The 18,687-nt window shown below is 36.6% G+C and overlaps 1 protein-coding gene across 6 annotated transcripts in view; it reads left to right on the forward strand.

The window, feature by feature from the left end:
* MIPOL1 (mirror-image polydactyly 1) overlaps nucleotides 1-18,687 on the forward strand; it is a 539,636-nt gene that overhangs the window by 301,363 nt on the left and 219,586 nt on the right. For all 6 annotated transcript variants that reach the window (XM_072629753.1, XM_072629752.1, XM_072629749.1 and 3 more), the window contains one exon: nucleotides 8,543-8,650. In XM_072629753.1, the coding sequence (XP_072485854.1) occupies nucleotides 8,543-8,650 (108 nt within the window). The remainder of the gene's footprint in view (nucleotides 1-8,542; nucleotides 8,651-18,687) is intronic.

Here is an 18,687-nt window from a genome sequence, read left to right on the forward strand (position 1 = left end):
CTGGAATATCCTGTTCCATGCCCTTCGATCCCTTAATGTAGAGGCTGCTAGATCTTGTGTTATCCTGATTGTATTTCCACAATACTTGAATTGTTTCTTTCTAGCTGCTTGCAACATTTTCTCCATGACCTGGGAACTCTGGAATTTGGCCACAATGTTCCTAGGAGTTTCTCTTTTTGGATCTCTTTCAGGCAGTGTTCTGTGGATTCCTTGAATACTTATTTTGCCCTCTGGTTCTAGAATCTCAGGGCAGTTTTCCTTGATAATTTCATGAAAGATGATGTCTAGGCTCTTTTTTTGATCATGGCTTTCAGGTAGTCCCATAATTTTTAAATTGTCTCTCCTGGATCTATTTTCCAGGTCAGTTGTTGCTCCAATGAGATATTTCACATTCTCTTCCATTTTTCCATTCTTTTGGTTTTGTTTTGTGATTTCTTACTTTCTCATAAAGTCATTAGCCTCCATCTGTTCCATTCTAATTTTGAAAGAACTATTTTCTTCAGTGAGCTTTTGAATCTCCTTTTCCATCTGGCTAATTCTGCTTTTGAAAGCATTCTTCTCCTCATTGGCTTCTTGAACCTCTTTTGCCAATTGAGTTAGCCTATTTTTGAAGTTGTTATTTTCTTCAACATTTTTTTGGGTCTCCTTTAGCAGGGTGCTGACCTGCTGTTCATGCTTTGACTTCATGTCTCTCATTTCTCTTCCCAGCTTTTCCTCCACCTCTCTAACTTGATTTTCAAAATTCTTTTTGAGCTCTTCCATGGCCTGAGCCCATTGGGTGGGCTGGGACACAGAAGCCTTGATTTCTGTGTCTTTGCCTGATGGTAAGCATTGTTCTTCCTCATCAGAAAGGAAGGGAGGAAATGCCTGTTCACCAAGAAAGTAACCTTCTATAGTCTTATTTCTTTTCCCTTTTCTGGGCATTTTCCCAGCCAGTGACTTGACCTCTGAATATTCTCCTCACACCCACCTCACCTCCTGATCCTCCCAGCCATCGTTTGGGGTCTGAAATTCAAATGCTGCTTCCAGCCTCAGGCCTTTGGGCAGGGGCAGGGCTGCTATTCAGTGTGAGGTCAAGTTCAGGTGCTCAGGTGGGGGCAGGGCCGCCTGTCAGGCTCAGTTCCCTCAGGGGGTTTATGCACAGACCTTCAACAATGGATCCAGGCTCCTGCCTGCTTGGGGAGACCTGGTCTGCCGCTGCCTCTCAGCTTCTGACTCCCGAGGGGGCCTGAGTTATGGGGGCACCCCACTCCCCTCTTGACCCGCCAAAGAGACTGTCTCACCGACCCCTGTCACCTGTGGGTGGAGGGACTTGTGTGGCCTCTGGAGATCCCGTCCCTGAAGCCCGCTCGGATCTGTTCCTCTCGGTGCCGCGGCCGCGGCAGGTCTGGGCTGGGCTCCACGTCCGCAGCGTGACAGACCATTTGCGAGAGGTTTGCAGGTCCCTCTGGAACAGAAATCTCCTTCGCTCCACTGTTCTGTGGCCTCACTGCTCCAGAATTCGCCATGAGTTACTTTATACAGATGTTGTATGGGTTGTGGGTTCGGAGCTATGTGTATTTGCATCTTTCTACTCCGCCATCTTGGCTCCGCCCCCCAGAATATCTTTTCTAAGGAATAAAAGTTAAACTTATTTCTCTCAGAACCTATCTTCAAACTCTCTCAAAAATTGTGATTAACAATCACTTCCCCAAGAATCTATTCCCTGTCTTTTAAAGGTATAGTAACAGTAACCAACATCTCTGGCTATTTAAGCTGGACTTATTCAGGTGCATGTTATCTCCTCAGGGATACAATATACCTAATAGAGGTTGGCACAGAAATATTTGCCTGGAATCTTATAAACTTAATCAAAGAAAGGTATTTAAACAGTAAAGAAGAGGGAGAGGGAAACCTGCCTCCATATATCCACCAAGATAAATACTATATACCTTTTTCTACATATATTTTAGAAATAAGCATCTGACAATAGAGATGACAAGACATTTTCAGGACATAAAATGTAAGGGAGAAGTCAATAATAGTATTAATATAATAATATTTAAATAGCATATTGTATATTATCTTATTTTATCCTCTCAACAATTCTTTGAGGTCAGTGATATTATCTTCATTTTACTGCAGAAGAAATTTGGGCTGAGAAGTTATTTAAGTTGCCCAGCTAATGAATGTATGAGAAAGGACTGTCTCAGACTGTCTCAGGCCCTATTGACTCCAAGTCCAATCCTCTGTCCACTGTGCTACCTAGCTGCTTGGTATTTATTCAGAAAAATACAAATGCAAGTTGGACATTGTACAAGGACATATGAACAAGGTACTCTTTTAGAACGTGGAATTGGATAGGAAACGAGAGAAGAGCAAAGTAAGATTATAGATTAAGAAGACAGGCTTATGAGAAGTATTTAGAATTTAAGGTAACAGATTTCAGAGAGTTCAAGGAATGGATAGGTGGAATCCTGTGGCCTGAAATTTTACAGTGGAAGAGGAAATACTTAACAAATGAAATGTTCAGTATGTAACAATAAGCAATTTTGATGAGGAGAAAAAGGAAATGATATCTAAATATCTGTGTGTATTTACAAAGCAATAGAAACAAAGCCAAAAGAAAGGATAGAAGATAGAAGCCAAGTTAGGTAAGAGAAAATAAATACAGGGGAGAAGCCAAGATGGTGGAGTAGAAAGATACACATATGCTAGCTCCTAACCCACAGCCCATAAAATACCTGTAAAGAAGAACTCCCAACAAATTCTGGAGCAGCAGAAGCCACAGAACAACGGAGCTGATGAGATTTCTGTTCCAGAGAGACCTGAAAAACTGACACGAAAAGTCCATCGTGCGCCAGACCCAGAGCAGAGCCCAGCCCTGCATTGGCTGCGCGGCACCAAGAGGAGCAGATCAAAGCAGGCTTCAGGGACAGAATCTCCAGGGGCCAAGCAGGTCCCTCCACCCACAGGACCCAAAGGTCAGTGAGAGGGTCTTTTCAGCTTGCCAAGAGGGGAGCAGGGTCTCTCCATAACTCAGGCCCCCTTGGGAGGCAGCAGCAGAGGCAGTGGCACACAGGGACTTCCAAAGCAGGCAAGAGCTCGGATCCATTGTTGAAGGTTTCCACATAAACCCCCTGAGGAAACTGACCCCCATGTAGCGGCCCTGCCCCCCACCTGAGCACCTGAACTTAATCTCACACTGAATAGCAGCACCTCCCCCTCTGCCAAAAGCCCTCAGGTTGGGAAGCAGCATTTGAATCTCAGCCCCTAAGTGCTAGCTGGGCAGATCTGGAGGTGAGATAGGTGTGGAGAGGAAACTCAGAAGTCAAGTAACTGGCTGGGAAAATGCCTAGAAAAGGGGGAAAAAAAAATAAGACCATAGAAGGTTACTTTCTTGGTGAACAAATACCTCCTCCCATCCTTTCAGATGAGGAAGAACAATGCTTACCATCAGAGAAAGTCATAAAAGTCAAGGCTTCTGTATCCCAAACACCAAAATAAATATTCAGTGGGTTCAGGCCATGGAAGAGCTCAAAAAGGATTTTGAAAATCAAGTTAGAGAGGTGGAAGAAAAACTGCGAAGAGAAATGAGAGAGATGCAAGAAAAGCATGAAAAGCAGGTCAACACCTTGCTAAAGAAGACCCAGAAAAATGCTGAAGAAAATAACACCTTCAAAAATAGGCTAACTCATTTGGCAAAAGAGGATCAAAAAGCCAATGAGGAGAAGAATGCTTTCAAAAGCAGAATTAGCCAAATGGAAAAGGAGGTTCAGAAGCTCACTGAAGAAAATAGTTATTTCAAAATTAGAATGGAACAAATGGAGGCTAATGACTTTATGAGAAAGCAAGAAATCACAAAACAAAACCAAAAGAATGAAAAAATGGAAGAGAATGTAAAATATGTCATTGGAAAAACAACTGACCTGGAAAATAGATCCAGGAGAGACAATTTAAAAATTATGGGACTACCTGAAAGCCATGATCAAAAAAAGAGCCTAGACATCATCTTTCATGAAATTATCAAGGAAAACTGCCCTGAGATTCTAGAACCAGAGGGCAAAATAAGTATTCAAGGAATCCACCAATCGCCTCCTGAAAGAGATCCAAAAAGAGAAACTCCTAGGAACATTGTGGCCAAATTCCAGAGTTCCCTGGTCAAGGAGAAAATATTGCAAGCAGCTAGAAAGAAACAATTCAAGTATTGTGGAAATACAATCAGGATAACACAAGATCTAGCAGCTTCTATATTAAGGAATCGAAGGGTGTGGAATATGATATTCCAGAAGTCAAAGGAACTAGGACTAAAACCAAGAATCACCTACCCAGCAACACTGAGTGTAATACTTCAGGGGAGAAAATGGTCTTTCAATGAAATCAAGGACTTTCAAGCATTCTTGATGAAAAGACCAGAGCTGAAAAGAAAATTTGACTTTCAAACACAAGAATGAAGAGAAGCATGAAAAGGTAAACAGCAAAGAGAAGTCATAAGGCACTTACTAAAGTTGAACTGTTTACATTCCTACATGGAAAGACAATATTTGTAACTCTTGAAACTTTTCAGTATCTGGGTAGAGGGTGGGATTACACACACACACACACACACACACACACACACACACACACAGAGAGAGAGAGACAGAGAGCACAGAGTGAATTGAATAGGATGGGATCATATCTTAAAAAAAATGAAATTAAGCGGTGAGAGAGAAATATATTGGGAGTAGAAAAGGAGAAATGGAATGGGGCAAATTATCTCTCATAAAGGAGGCAAGCAAAAGAATTTTTAGTGGAGGGAAAAAGAGGAGAGGTGAGAGGAAAAACATAAAGTTTACTCTCATCACATTCCACTAAAGGAAGGAATAAAATGAACACTCATTTTGGTATGAAAACCTATCTTACAATACAGGAAAGTGGGGGAGAAGGGGATAAGCAGGGTGGGGGGGATGATGGAAGGGAGGGCAATGGGAGGAGGGAGAAATTTGAAGTCAGCACTCTTGGGGAGGGACAGGATCCAAAGAGAGAATAGAAGCAATGCGGGGCAGGATAGGATGGAGGGAATTGCTTGCCTTCCCAAAGGGAATGGGTGGGGAGGGAGGGATGAAGAGAAGTTGGAACTCAACGTTTTAGGAACAACTGTCGAGTACTGTTCTTGCTACTAGGAAATAAGAAATACAGGTAATGGGGTATAGAAAGTTATCTGGCCCTACAGGACAAAAGAGAAGATGGGGACAAGGGAGGGAGGGATGATAGAAGAGAGGGCAGATTGGTAATAGGGACAATTAGAATGCTCAGTGTTTTGGGGTGGAGGGAGGGGACAAATGGGGAGAAAATTTGGAACCCAAAATTTTGTGAAAATGAATGTTAAAAGTTAAATAAATAAATTAAAAAAGAAAAAAAATAAATACAAAAGCATAGTATGGTCCTTTAAGAATAATATTAGGAATGCTAAAACTCAGAATGGTTCACGGGGCTGATGAAAAGAAAGGATAATAGAGCCTCTCCTCAGAGGATGCCACTACACCTTTCATTCACTCTGGTGGCTTACATCCTTGGGGATGAACTACTTTGAGATATAGTGATACTCTCTGTACCTCTCTTCCTAAAACTATACTTCGTGAGTCCCAGCTGGTGAGCTTACTTTTAGTATTTAGCCAATGAATACAATTGGTTCAAATACATTTACTAAGTTGATACAGTAGGTACAGTAGCTACCAAATCTTCTTCCCATTCATTTGAGGTACTCTCTGGAATACACACAGCATCTGTGGAGAGATTGGGTAAACTTAGAGTACAATGGTAATGGACTGCACAGTTAGGGAACATGGGTGGCCAAGGCAGCTCATGCCTCTATTACTGCAGGGACTTGATATCCTTTTTTTTCTCATAGAATCCTTATACTGTTGCTCCCCTCCAAACTTTAATACGCCTCCCAACCTACCCCCAGGCAGAGCATCTTTGCTAGGTCTGTTGCTTAGCTGAGCTCCTAGGGTCTACTCCTCTTTATATCTCACCTCTGAATTGCTAGCACTAGTTCTCTCGGGAGCCCATTGTTAGCTTTCATTTTTGTTGCCAGAGGTCTGACTCCTTTCTACCTCATGTTATGTCAACTTTATTCCCTCTCTTTGTGTTTGTCTGCAGACTATGCATCTGTGCTCCCAGCTGGAAGCTTTAACTCCTACTATGCAAGTAGCCATGCTGCCATGGTAATAGGGAAAGAAGGAAGAAAAGTCACTTCCCCAATGCTTTTATATCCCTATATCCTCTAATAAAGGTGCAGGAGTTCATATTCCATAAAGCTGATCCTGGCCTTTTATATACCTTAGCAAGATATCTTTTAAAAAGTGACCAAGGGCATGGTTAGTCTTCTGCCAGCCAACAACCAGTTACTCTTCTCATGCCATGACGGAGAATTTCATTTATTTGTCATAGGAATGGACAGAATAGAAATTAACTAATATGGAGTTGAAGAAAAGTGTTGAGAGATCACCCAACTGTCTTTGATGAGTTCAAGTCACCAATCTCAGATTAACTACATTCTAGGATATGAAAAAGACTGGCAAATGAGATTGCTAATTCACTATCAATAATCTTTGAAAAATAATATGCCAAAATATTTATACAGTTCACCAAAATACCCATAGCAGCATTTTTAGTAGTAGCAAAATTTGAAACACAGACTATAGATGTCTGTCAATAAAGGAGTGGCTAATCAAATTGTGGTACATGAATGTAATGGAATATTATCATGCTATAAGAAATGAAAAATGTGATAAATACAGAGAAATATGGAAAGATCTACATTAACTGATGCAAATTGTAGTAAGCAGAACCCAGAAAGCAATATAAATGACTCCAACAATTTAAGTGAAAAGAACAGCCACAAAACAATCAAAAATGTACGTTGCAAAATTAGAAGGAACAAATATATGATTCCAAAGAAGAAATATGACAGGTTATCTATGACATCATTGTAAAGGTGGTAAGTCCACAAGTGTGGTACATTGCACATATTTTCAGTCTTTATCTATTTGTTGGTCAGTTTTACTGATTGTTTTCTCTTCTTTTTTCTTTAAAAACATTTTATATAGAATAGCTTTTGGGGGGGTGAATTTAAAAGATACAACAATAAAACATTTTAAAAAATAAAAGCAATATAGAATGGAACAAGTACTAGAGAAGAATAGATGCTATTCTCATTTTTAAAAAAAGATGTTATCTACGTTCAGTGGCACTGGCTGCTGTATACCCGCAAAAGAATACTCTTAACACCCAGCCACTGCCAATTGGTTCAACATTGGAAACTGTTATGGTTTTATTAATGGAAATGACATAATGAAGATGTATCACCTTTGCCTTTGGGTCAACCTTTGCCTTTGCATCCCAAGGATTACTGCCCTCTCCATCTGACTTTCTAGTTGAAATGTCCTCTAAGTGCTATCCCCTTACTATTAAATGTGAACTCCTTGAGAGCAGGGATTGTCTCTGTTTTCTATACGTATCCCAAGTGCTTAACACAGAGTAAGCACTAAAAAAATGTATTGTTTCTTTTTTCCATTCATTCATTCATGCATTCTTGCAAGCTATTGGTCAGTCAACTTGAATACCTGCAAGAATTGTAAAACTACACTGTTAAATAATTCACCACAATTTTTTCTTTAAATAGCTTATTCCTATGGTATACTTTAAATGCCGTGGTTTATGAAAATTTGAATACAGTTTTCAGAAACATAATCATTGATGAGAAAGACATGTAGCTTTATGCGTATGTATGAATTGCTATATTTTATTTTTAATAGTCATGACTTTTGATTTCCTGATATTTTTGTTGATATCCTTTAAATTATTAAGAATCTGAAGTATTAATAACAGATATTTGGTGTCTTTTTATCTATTTGGAAGTGAAGATAAGTGTGCACGAGGGGCGAGTATCACGTTGAATTTGCTTTTTCTGTTTCTAAGTCATAGATATTTATCTATGTTATCTAAGTTATAGATACTTATGGATTTATTTATTCAAAATAATTTACCCAGGTATGTATCTTGAATTTACTCCATAATAAACAAAAGTTTCTAAGTATGCATATTACACATAAATGTATTTTATTTTTAGAAGTTAAAAAATAAAATCAATGAATGACAGCGATAGAATATAGCATGTTTTATTAAGATTTTGATGTAATTTCTATAAAAGAATGTTTAGGAATATAGATAATATGTTATTATTTTAGCCAAATATCAGATAAATAGTAAGCAACTCATCTAATTAGGAAATAATCTAAACTCTTTTTCATGTTTTACTTAATCTAATAAAAATGTTCATTTTAATGATTTAGACAGAAATTAGAAAAAATGAAATGTTATAAGAACAATTTCTTCAATATTATTTTAAACATTAAACATTGATTAAACATTGCTTTTGCTGAAGCTTTCCTTTTGCTAAAATGCCTCCTCTTTTAGAAAAAGTGATGGTGTTATTTACATTAAATCGTGTGGCTTGTTGTAAAAAAAAAAATATGCCATAGCTCCTTTACTTAATGGGATTCTTTTCTCGTTGCAGTGCAAACGGCTAGAGCAGGAGCTTCATCATCTGAAAGAGCAGAACCAGACTTCAGCAAACAACATGAGACATCTGACTGCTGAAAACAATCAAGAACGTGCTCTGAAGGTAAATCTCCATTCCTTCTTGCAGGCAAATTAAGGTTATAAGCCCTTGGTGCCAGCTTTCTGTGCTGCATATATCAGTTGTGTACATTTCAGCAGAAGTGAGCTGTGGTGTTTGCCAACAACCCCTTCTTTAAACACAGATACAGAACCCTTCTGTTATGGTATTATTTTATTTGTGTGTGTGTGTGTGTGTGTGTGTGTGTGTATGTATGTGTATTAGTGTGTGCATGAACAAAAACAACATAGAATGATATATTCTCAGAATTGTCACGGCAGTGTTATGGCAACTTTTTGGCATCAGTTTTATTTTCCTTCTATCTCTTATTACTTTTATGTTTAATGAGACTAATCACATTAAATTATGTATCTTTAAATGTGGGTCTCTTCTCATCAGTATTCACTAGATCAATAATAACGTGACTTGTATTAGCGATGCATATTGTTGATTCTTTTTGAAAAGGGTATCTTAAAAAGAACAACAACAAGTCTTATTGGTAAGAAGAGGTGAAAAGAAGCAAAGACAATAAATATACTTTGACTTTTTTCAAAGGTTAAGACAAAGTTGACAACTGATATTTATAAACCATACCCTGTCATTATGACATGTAATTAATTATACAAGTTGTATTCAGTTCCATTTTTAAGATAGGTATATATCTGTTTCTGTTATTTGTGTGCATATAAATCATAAATGACATACATATGTGTGTGTATGAATGTGTATATGTATATATATATATATTTATATACACACATTTATCTGTATATCCAAATAGAATATTTGGTGTGTATCTTTCAATTGTTTTCTTTTTATTTAAAAAAATTGAACACTGAGGAAATGGATATCATTGCCAACTCCTCACTTAACACTTGTTCCATTTACAAGGATGCAGTGATCATTTGCATGGGTAGAAAGGGAAGGTTGGGTAAAGGTTATTGATAGAAAGAAATAGAAACAAGGAATTTCATTAACTGATGTTTTCTTCCCATCCCAATTGAATGTAATGATGTCATTCTCATTCATTTCCTAAGTGTTTAAGATTCTTCATTAATTGTTTATCAGAAGGTAAACAAATGATTGGTATAACCTGAAATTATGGCCTAGCTAAACTAGAATCTTAGAATGATACTTCAGTAGAACATAATCATTGCAACATATCATTAATATTAGAATTGTTACTTGAAAACGATTTCTAAAAGTATACATTTTAATAATCAGATTTCCAAAGTAATATCATATGCACTTTACTGGGTCCTCAACTTATGTCACTTGTGATGAAATTTCTGCATTCACATAATTAAATTACTTGAGTGCAAACATTTTTTACAGAAGTGTAAATTAGAGATTTTGCAGCCATTTTGCATCATTATAAAATCTTTGTCCGTAACATAAGGGAAAAATTTAAGTAGTCTGCGTCATTAAAAATTACCTTCTGACTTCTTTTTAATTCTACTTGCTCTTCTTTTGTTTCAAATTCTGGGAATATATTAGTGGGTTTGGGTGTAGTTTTTTAAGCTCTGTATAACCATATTTATACACAACATTTTCATAAATGATAACAAATGATTCACTGCTCAGATTTTTAGAAATGACTGAGTATATTATGTAAACCTAAAAAAATTTATTTTAATCTGATAATATTAAAGAACCATATAGTAATAATAGAAATATATGGAAGACAAGTTCTGTTCACAGCTCTACCACTAAATAGCTGTGTGGCTTCAGACAAATTACTAGGTTCGTTTCCTCATTTGTAAAAAGAGGAGTTAAACTCGACCTCAGAGATCCATTCCAGCTCAGTTTCTATGATCAATTCTTTGGTTCAATACTGCCAGGATCTTTTATGGGAATTCCTTTTCAGTTCAACAAGTATTACTGAGATCATATTCAAGATAGAGCTGAGCCAGCGACTGTCAATTACACAGAAGTAACAGCTCATTCCTTAAGGAATCAAGTGTGTGTGTGTGTGTGTGTGTGTGTGTGTGTGTGTGTGTGTGTGTGTGTGTGTGCATGGTTTTGTTTTTATTACCTTTTTAAAGATAAAGTATTTTAAAGATAAAAGATTTATGCCTTATCTAAAAAATCAAATTTTCAACAGCTTTTGCCCCTTACTATGCACTGGATGATTAATATTCTCCTAATTCAACTGTTTTCCTAAGGATTTCATAATTTTCTATAGACACACTAATTTATTTCCTGTTTGTCTCTTTATCTGCATGAAAATTCTATCTCTGTTTAGCTTACTAATGCAGTAAATTGTCATAGAGTAGTATTCAAAACACAAGAACAATACTACTAGATATAACATTTCATTAGTGATATGAATGACTGAGGCAATTCCTCATTTGGGAGAGACAAAAGCTATGGTTGAGGTTTAGTAGAATTCAGATGATAATCTTTAGTCAATTTGCCTTTATTTAAAAATCCAAGTATACTTCAAGGAAGATCAAAAGTATGTATCTTAGAGTTACTTCCACTTTTTAAAGTTAAACTGTAATTAAGCTCTATAAAATATAAATTCCCCATTTGTTAAAGAACTCAAAAAAAAGTGTAGTTTGATTCTAGATTGCCTAAAATTTAAGAACATTCTCAACATATGCTTATTTTTCTGTTTTAAATAGTTTCCATTCTTTCCATAATGATTTTTTTGGCATATGAATTAACTTATTAAAGAGGAATATAGCCTGCAGAATTTTTCTCTATTTGGCTAGCTATATTAAATTTAGATAATATTTTTTAAAGTATTTAGCATAGTGCCTGGCACATACAAGAAACTAAATAAATACTTGTTCCCTCCTCTCCCTCCATTACTTATTATTATTGCCTCCATCAAAAGTAGGGAATGACTAGAAAAGGAGAACCTCTGGTTAAAAATTTAGTTAGAGATGAGCTTGAAATAAATTTTTTCATTGATCCATGAATTGTTTACATATTTGATCTCTTTTCGTCAGCTTACGCAATTGAGGATATGTACTTATTACTTATTAAGCTGTTGTTTCCCACAAGTGTAAAGGGACAAATTGCATTTTTTAGAATTTTAGAATAGAAATAGAAACATTAGTTAATTAATTGGGAGATTTTGACCACTTCAGTTGATGATGCTGAAATGCTCTTCCTTCTAAAGTTATGTGAATAGTAGACTCTAGTCTTTTTGAAAAAGACCCTAGTCTTTTTGAATCACATTTCATACTGCCTAGAAGTGAAATGGCTACAAGGTATTAGGTATAATAAGCATCAACGTATATTGGGTGTAATTAATCCAATCTATTAGGGACTATTATTCAAAGAATCCCAAGAAATAACATGGAATCATAGGTTTAAAACTGAAAGGACCCTTAGAGAACTTATTGTCCAACTCTCCGTTTTATAGGTGAGGATATAGAGGCCCAGAGATGTTAAATGATTTACTCCAGGTCACACAAGTAATTTAAGTGGCAAAGCCGAGGCTCTGGCTGAGCCCCTCTGAGTACAAATTCATTGTTCTTTACTTAGTTGTGTAGAAACTGAAGACTACTTAAAAAAGAAAATATGAGACCATCAATCCAAGGAATATATGGTTTTTTGTTTTTTTTTTTATTATGAATGTATTCTGAGAGTTCAAACTCATTTGCACTAGACTCTCCTCTTTGGTGAAGAATGTTTGGAGAGCTTGAGCTGATGAAACTTTGGAGCTATCTCATGTACCTTTGTGAATCGTAACACATCTACATGTGGGAGCTCATTTCCAAGACAATAATCCCTGGTTGTTTATTTCTGCAAGAAAGAGTTGGGTTTTTCAAGCCTTGGTCATTTTATGTTTTCTTTCTGAGATTCAGAAATTTTTGCTGTTAACCATGGTTAACTTTCTCCTAAAAGGGTTTCATTGTCCCATTCTGGAAAACACGTTTTGTCCCCATTTTCTTTTTCCTCCTAGGAAATGGATTTTCTTTAGAGGAACAGACAATTTTCTTTAATTTTAGCCTAGAATTTTTGATGTATTTAAAATTTTTGTTTTACAAGGCCTTTTAGATATTTAGCTATGATTTCATTGTTTTTAAAAGAAAGCAAATGAAGACCATAATTGAATGTCAGTGCTGACTCAGTTATGAGAATGAATTGAATAATCCATAGAATGATCATAAAAAAGTGAAAGATGAAGAAAAGTGTTTCAATTCTTTTTTAAAAAAATTTTCCCAAGGTCTGTGAATATTTTTGTAAATAAATGTTGTAAGAATTTTGTTTTAATAAAATATAAATGTATATACAAAATAGAAAGCAAATTTGCTTTACAGGTAGTTGCCACAGAGCAATGTTGTATGATTTGAAGACAAGTGTAGGTTCATTATTTACATGTGATATGTAGCTGAATCCATTATAAAATCTTTATGTAAATATGTTAAACAAAAATTCCTCTGATTAACCCAGGTCATATTTGCAAATCTCCATTTTTAATATTTTTCTTCTACATTTCTTTACAATTTAATCATTTAGCAACTGTTATTCAATAAGAGAAATCGCTTCACATGTTAAAGATGGTAATGAAATTTGAACAAATTTAGACCAAGAAGCATCTCGTAGTGGTTAAAAAGTAACCAAAGCGTTATAAAAAGAGAATCCAATCGAATATCATTTCCTAAGTTCCTACTAAGAATAAGAAACTGTGCTAGGCACTGCAGGATACAAAGACAAAAAACAAAATGGGTCCTACCCTCAAAGAACTTTCATTTCTAGTGTAACTGGTCACCCAGATTTCCCTGTGGAAAGAGAAAAGTTTTGAAACCTTACTATGAATTCTGGGAATTGTAGTCCTGGGCTTACAATGTTGTATTCTTCCTGACCTGAGCAATTATCTGAGGAGTTTCTCCACGGATATATCAGGTTAAGAGGAAGCTGAGCATGAAATGAGCAAGTACAGATGTAGCAGCTGAACTAGAACCATTGGATTTCTATTGTGGGAGCCGATTGAAGGCAGAGATAGTCACAAGATAGCATTCCAAGAGAAAGAACTCCCTGAAAACATTTTGTGATATGAGCTCAGGAGTAGCCTTTGGACTGTGCAGGTTTAGCTTCATCAACCACCACCTCTGCTCATTAGGAAAAGACAGATAGCTGCAGTCTGTTATTCTTTAAGATGAACAAAAGGACAACGAAGTTGTTAAACTCCCCTTTTCCTGGTGCCTACATCTGGCAGGTGTTTATTTACTTCCCTATTTTCTCTAAATCTTGTTCTTGTCTCTTATAAATTATGATGTCATAAATGATCAGCAATGTGTGTGTGTGTGTGTGTGTGTGTGTGTGTGTGTGTGTGTGTGTGTGTGTGGTTTAATTAATTATTTATCAGAGGAGTGTAGTGAAGGAAGCCAGAGAGTAGCTTGGAAAATACAGTGTTAAACGTTATAGAAATTAGTACTTTGGCAAAATTCTGGGATTGTTTGTTTGTTGATTTGTTTTTCCATTAGTTGTGGGCTGAGCAAATGAAACAGAATCTTATGATTTTTATTTTGTATTAATTAATATTTATACATTTTGCTTAATAGCTGAAATAAATTAACCATGTGACTTGAGACCATTTTCTCCTAGTCCATGGAGTTTTGAATAAACAAGATTCAAGTGGCTTAGAGTGGCATGTGTTTCAGTTATGGCCTCGAGAGTGAGGATTGAAGTAGAGGCAAGTAGAAATTAAGGTCATGTCCTATGGGCTTTCTACAAGGAGGAAGAAGGTACGATCTGGGTAGAGTGGCAAGACCTGCCCCCCCCCGCAAAAAAAATTTCCAGAGTTTAGGGGCCATTTCCTCACCTGGGATATTGATTTGATGATTTTCTTTTATCCACTTCTGGAATTTGAAACATTTTAAATTCTTTTGTTTTTTTTTTTAAAGCAGAATTTCCCACATAATTGTTGTATGCATTAACAATACCTATTATACGAATATTTTAAATTTTTATTTTTCTGAAAACTCTCATTAATTAATTCATTTAGCCTCTACAAATTGAGTTTAAATTTGGATCTAGCCCAACATTGCCTACTTTTGAGGAAGATTATTGGATATTGAATTTTCTTATTTTAATTTGTAATTTCTTAGATTTTTTTCTTTCAAATTTGATTACAATTTCCATCTAAAGTACACTTTTGTTTCTTGTAATATTTTATGTTCTTCTTCCTTTAACTGATGTTATCAGTTAGATTTTGTTTGAATATTTTCACTTTGGTTTTTTTATTTTCCATTGCTTTTTTTCCTCTTCTTGGTGTATCAGCTTTCATTGAACTTGTTCTATTCCACCCATGTCTCCATCTGTTTATTAGTAATGCTTATTATTTGATGATGCCCACAGTATCACCAATATCCAATTGCCTATCAATGTGCAAGTGAAATGCCATTGTTAAAGTTGTTTATTTTTATGTTTCCTTTGCCGATGTTCAACTGCTGTTATTACTGCTAATGCATGTAACTTCTTTCTGATTCTGAATATCCATTGTTTTGGAGCTTGGCTTACTTGTTTGGTTAGTTAGTGGATAGCCCATTGGTGATTGGTTAAATATTTGCATTGCAAATCAATAATGCAAAAATATGAGTGTGGTAGTTGAACAGTACTGTCAGTTGATGAATATTAACACTCATAAGTGATAACAGACATTTGGAGTAGACCTTGTGTGTAGCACTAAGGATATTATAGAAATATTAGTATGCAAAGTAAAATAGTTGGGAGATGATAGAATAGTTTATTGGGATCACATTAGGAGATTCCACTAAGTATGTGCTCTGTGAACTGCCAGACTCAATCAATCACTTAGAATACCTGAACAAATTCATAAAAGGGTAGTATCAATTGTCTTAGTCTCTTCCCCAAAGTAGAGAAGTGCTTGTATAAATGTTGCAGCTCTACAAAATGATGGTCATGATGTAGAACAGTAACTGAGACACAAGCTGCAACTTAAGCTTGGGCTTTCACCTGTGTAGGAGGGCAGGATCAACCTCATTTGTGAGTGATGTTATTTACATTCTCTATACCCTGAGATCAGAGTTTTGTGCTTCGGTGTTCAATGTTTGTTCTACCAAGAGTTAGCAATACTTAGAGGGAAGGCTTGTTCCTCTAAGAAAGATAGCAGCATACCTATCTGTAAGGAAACCCAAAGCTGGGTTCATTATGCTAGAAAAAAGATAGTTCACTATTATATCAATAGAGTTGTAAGTCCTTTGAGATGAACAAAGAAACATCACCTGTGATGAGGTCCAGGAAAAGTTGCCATGGTAGAAAAAAGAGGCTTTCCATAATTAGTATTTTCTCACCAGTAATAGGTTCTGTAGAAATTGGGTTTTGCTTTGCCATAGAGTTACTAAAAGGCTGGCAGGAATCAGACAGAAATAAAATGAATTATATAATGGAAAGTACTAAAGGCCTTTGAATGTCAGCTGAATCTAAAATATAGAAAACCTGGATTCACATTGCTAGAATGTTTCAAAGGAATTCTACAGCACTAAAGTGTCCAGTACAAAGGAAAGTTACCATATCAGTTTTTGGCAAGTATGGACAGGCATCTAGTCTGACTCATATATAGAAAGGAATGCTTCCTTCCGAAAAAGGAAGTAGGAGAAAATTGGACCAAATAACCAAAAGACTATCCCTAGATGATGCCATGGAAAAGTGAAGACGTTGGTCATGTGACAATTTTGCTTTTTAATTGAAAGTATATGCTAATGGAAGAATTCTGACAAAAAAGTCAACTCTAAGAGATACCATTCCATCCTCCTCAGAAACATCTGCTCTTACATAATCAGAAGAAGTAAAGCCCTGGAGGCATAGGTTCAGAAGATAGAAATGATTGAGAAGTGGTTGCAGAAATGGACCTGTCGCACCTGGACAATGGAGTGGAAGGCAAGGCAATGTAACATGAATGCCACCACCAAGGAGAAAGCCAAAAGGCAGAATGTCCTTTTGTTACAATTGTGGAGATAGCTTTACACTGGCCCTGTGTACTCCTGAAAAGAAGGAAGTCGTAGAAGTGCAGAAACTGAGGGCCATAGTGTTAACCAGAGAGATGGGGCCAGGCAAAGAGCTCTCCCTAGAGCCCCAATCAACAAGTGTGATCTTATCAGCTATTATTTCCACTGGACTCAGGACCCCATGCATAGGCAAAGGGAAATATTGAGGATGTGCCACATTACTATCTCGGAGAGTGGGGCACAAGGGACCGTTGTGTTCTAATCATTTAATAAGAGACATTTGAAGAAAATACCTTCACAACCTCTGGAAAGATTTGAACTTCGAGGAATGAATGACAAAACCACCCATACTTGGGATACATTGTAGTGACATTGAAATTTCTAAATGACCTCTCTGTTATTAAGGCAGTAGATGACCTGTATATGGTGCATGCAGGCCATTTTGTATAAATGGAATATCCACATTAAATGGAGCCAGTCCTACTCTTCAGAGAATTGGCAGAATATTGTAAATGACAAGTTGAGACTCAATACCTGTACAGTTTTAACTCTTCAAGCGATTTGTGCACATAAGAGGAAAAAGACAAGCAGTAAATATCTCTGGAGCATAGACTTTTCATTCTCTGAAATGGTTCCAGAGAAATTCGACTCTGCAAGTTCCCCAGAACTAGAAGACTAGAAGTAAAAGTTGAAGATAGAACTTCAGGAATAAGATAATGCTTTCTTACTACACAAGTGAAATGTGAGATATGCATAAGTAGCAATTCAATTCAATCCTGATCATTCTGGGAAAGTTCTAAGAAAATTATTTTCTCTGTGATGGAGGACCTCAGAGACCATCTGAAGAACTTGCTGATTGGGAATCATCACAGAGTGGTGGGTGGTACTGAAGAAGAATGGGAAGATAAATATATTTATGAAGTTTATCAGAATGAACTAAAGAACCCAAGTGAACCAGTGTATCATGCTAGGAGTTCAAGGTGGCCTGCCCTGCAGTGTCATCCAGTGGTTCTCAACAATGACTATTACCAGAGTACTATGGCAGAGAAACACAAGGGGAAGATCACTTTCATCTGACCAGGTATTTACCGTTTTTAGTATATGCCCCAATGAATCTGGGGGATACCAGACACTGATGGAAAATACTGATGGAAAAAGTAATTGAGACATGAATTCCCTGTAAATACTGGTGTGCCTTGTCTTTGGGAAGATCCTATGTTATGAATAAATACTAGTAGAAGTATTGTTTAGTTAAAGGAAAATAGCCTAACAGCTTTCAGTCAACAAGTGTCTATTTTGTAGAGCCTCTGTCAAGTATTTAGGTTATATGCTATCTCACTGAGGATGTGAACTGACATACAGAAGAAAGAAGCAATTCTGAGTTGGCCCCATTCAAAGAACATTTAAGATCTAAGGACTTCTCTAATGTTTGGCAGCTATTTTTGCAAATATTTTAGAAACGTTCCTACTATTAACTGGATAACATCACTTGTGTATATGCAATTGAAGGGACTCAGAAGCAGAAGGTCAAAAAATGTAAAGTTGTCTTAAAACCTGCAAAATTCTTTGTAGACCAAAAGACAGGCAGGTGGAATGAGCTTTCAGAGACTTAGTTGGCTTCCGTATGCACCAGTCTTGGTCAATGCAGATCTAAGCAAGCTTTTTGTCCTACAGAGTTAGTGGTAATAAGGCAGAGGGAAGGTAGAATGATAAACGATTATGATCAAATAAAGGAATTTCAGAGTTTCTGAATATGAAAGTAGAGAGAAGACCAAAGGAAGGCAGGATGGATCAGGGCTGATATTAAGGATGAAGGCAGGAGTCACAGAAGAACAAGCTGAAACTGGGTTTCCCTAGGAAGTCCCACAGACAATGGCAGAGGCCACAAGTAATCTGGGATTTCCAGGGCAGCTGCTCCCAGGGAAGTCCCCAAGGTAAAGACATAGGTCTAAGTTGAGGGGCAGCTAGATAAAGGCAAAGAAGTGCTCACTGAGAAGTCCCCAAGGCAGACAAACAAAACGTTGAGATAATGTTTCCACCGATTTGAGAATGGATGAAGAAATTATGCTATATAAATGTAATCAGATAATGCTGTATTATAAAGTATGGTGTATT

The sequence above is a fragment of the Notamacropus eugenii genome, chromosome 1 (assembly GCF_028372415.1).
Source record: "Notamacropus eugenii isolate mMacEug1 chromosome 1, mMacEug1.pri_v2, whole genome shotgun sequence".
Classification (NCBI taxonomy): Eukaryota; Metazoa; Chordata; class Mammalia; order Diprotodontia; family Macropodidae; genus Notamacropus; species Notamacropus eugenii.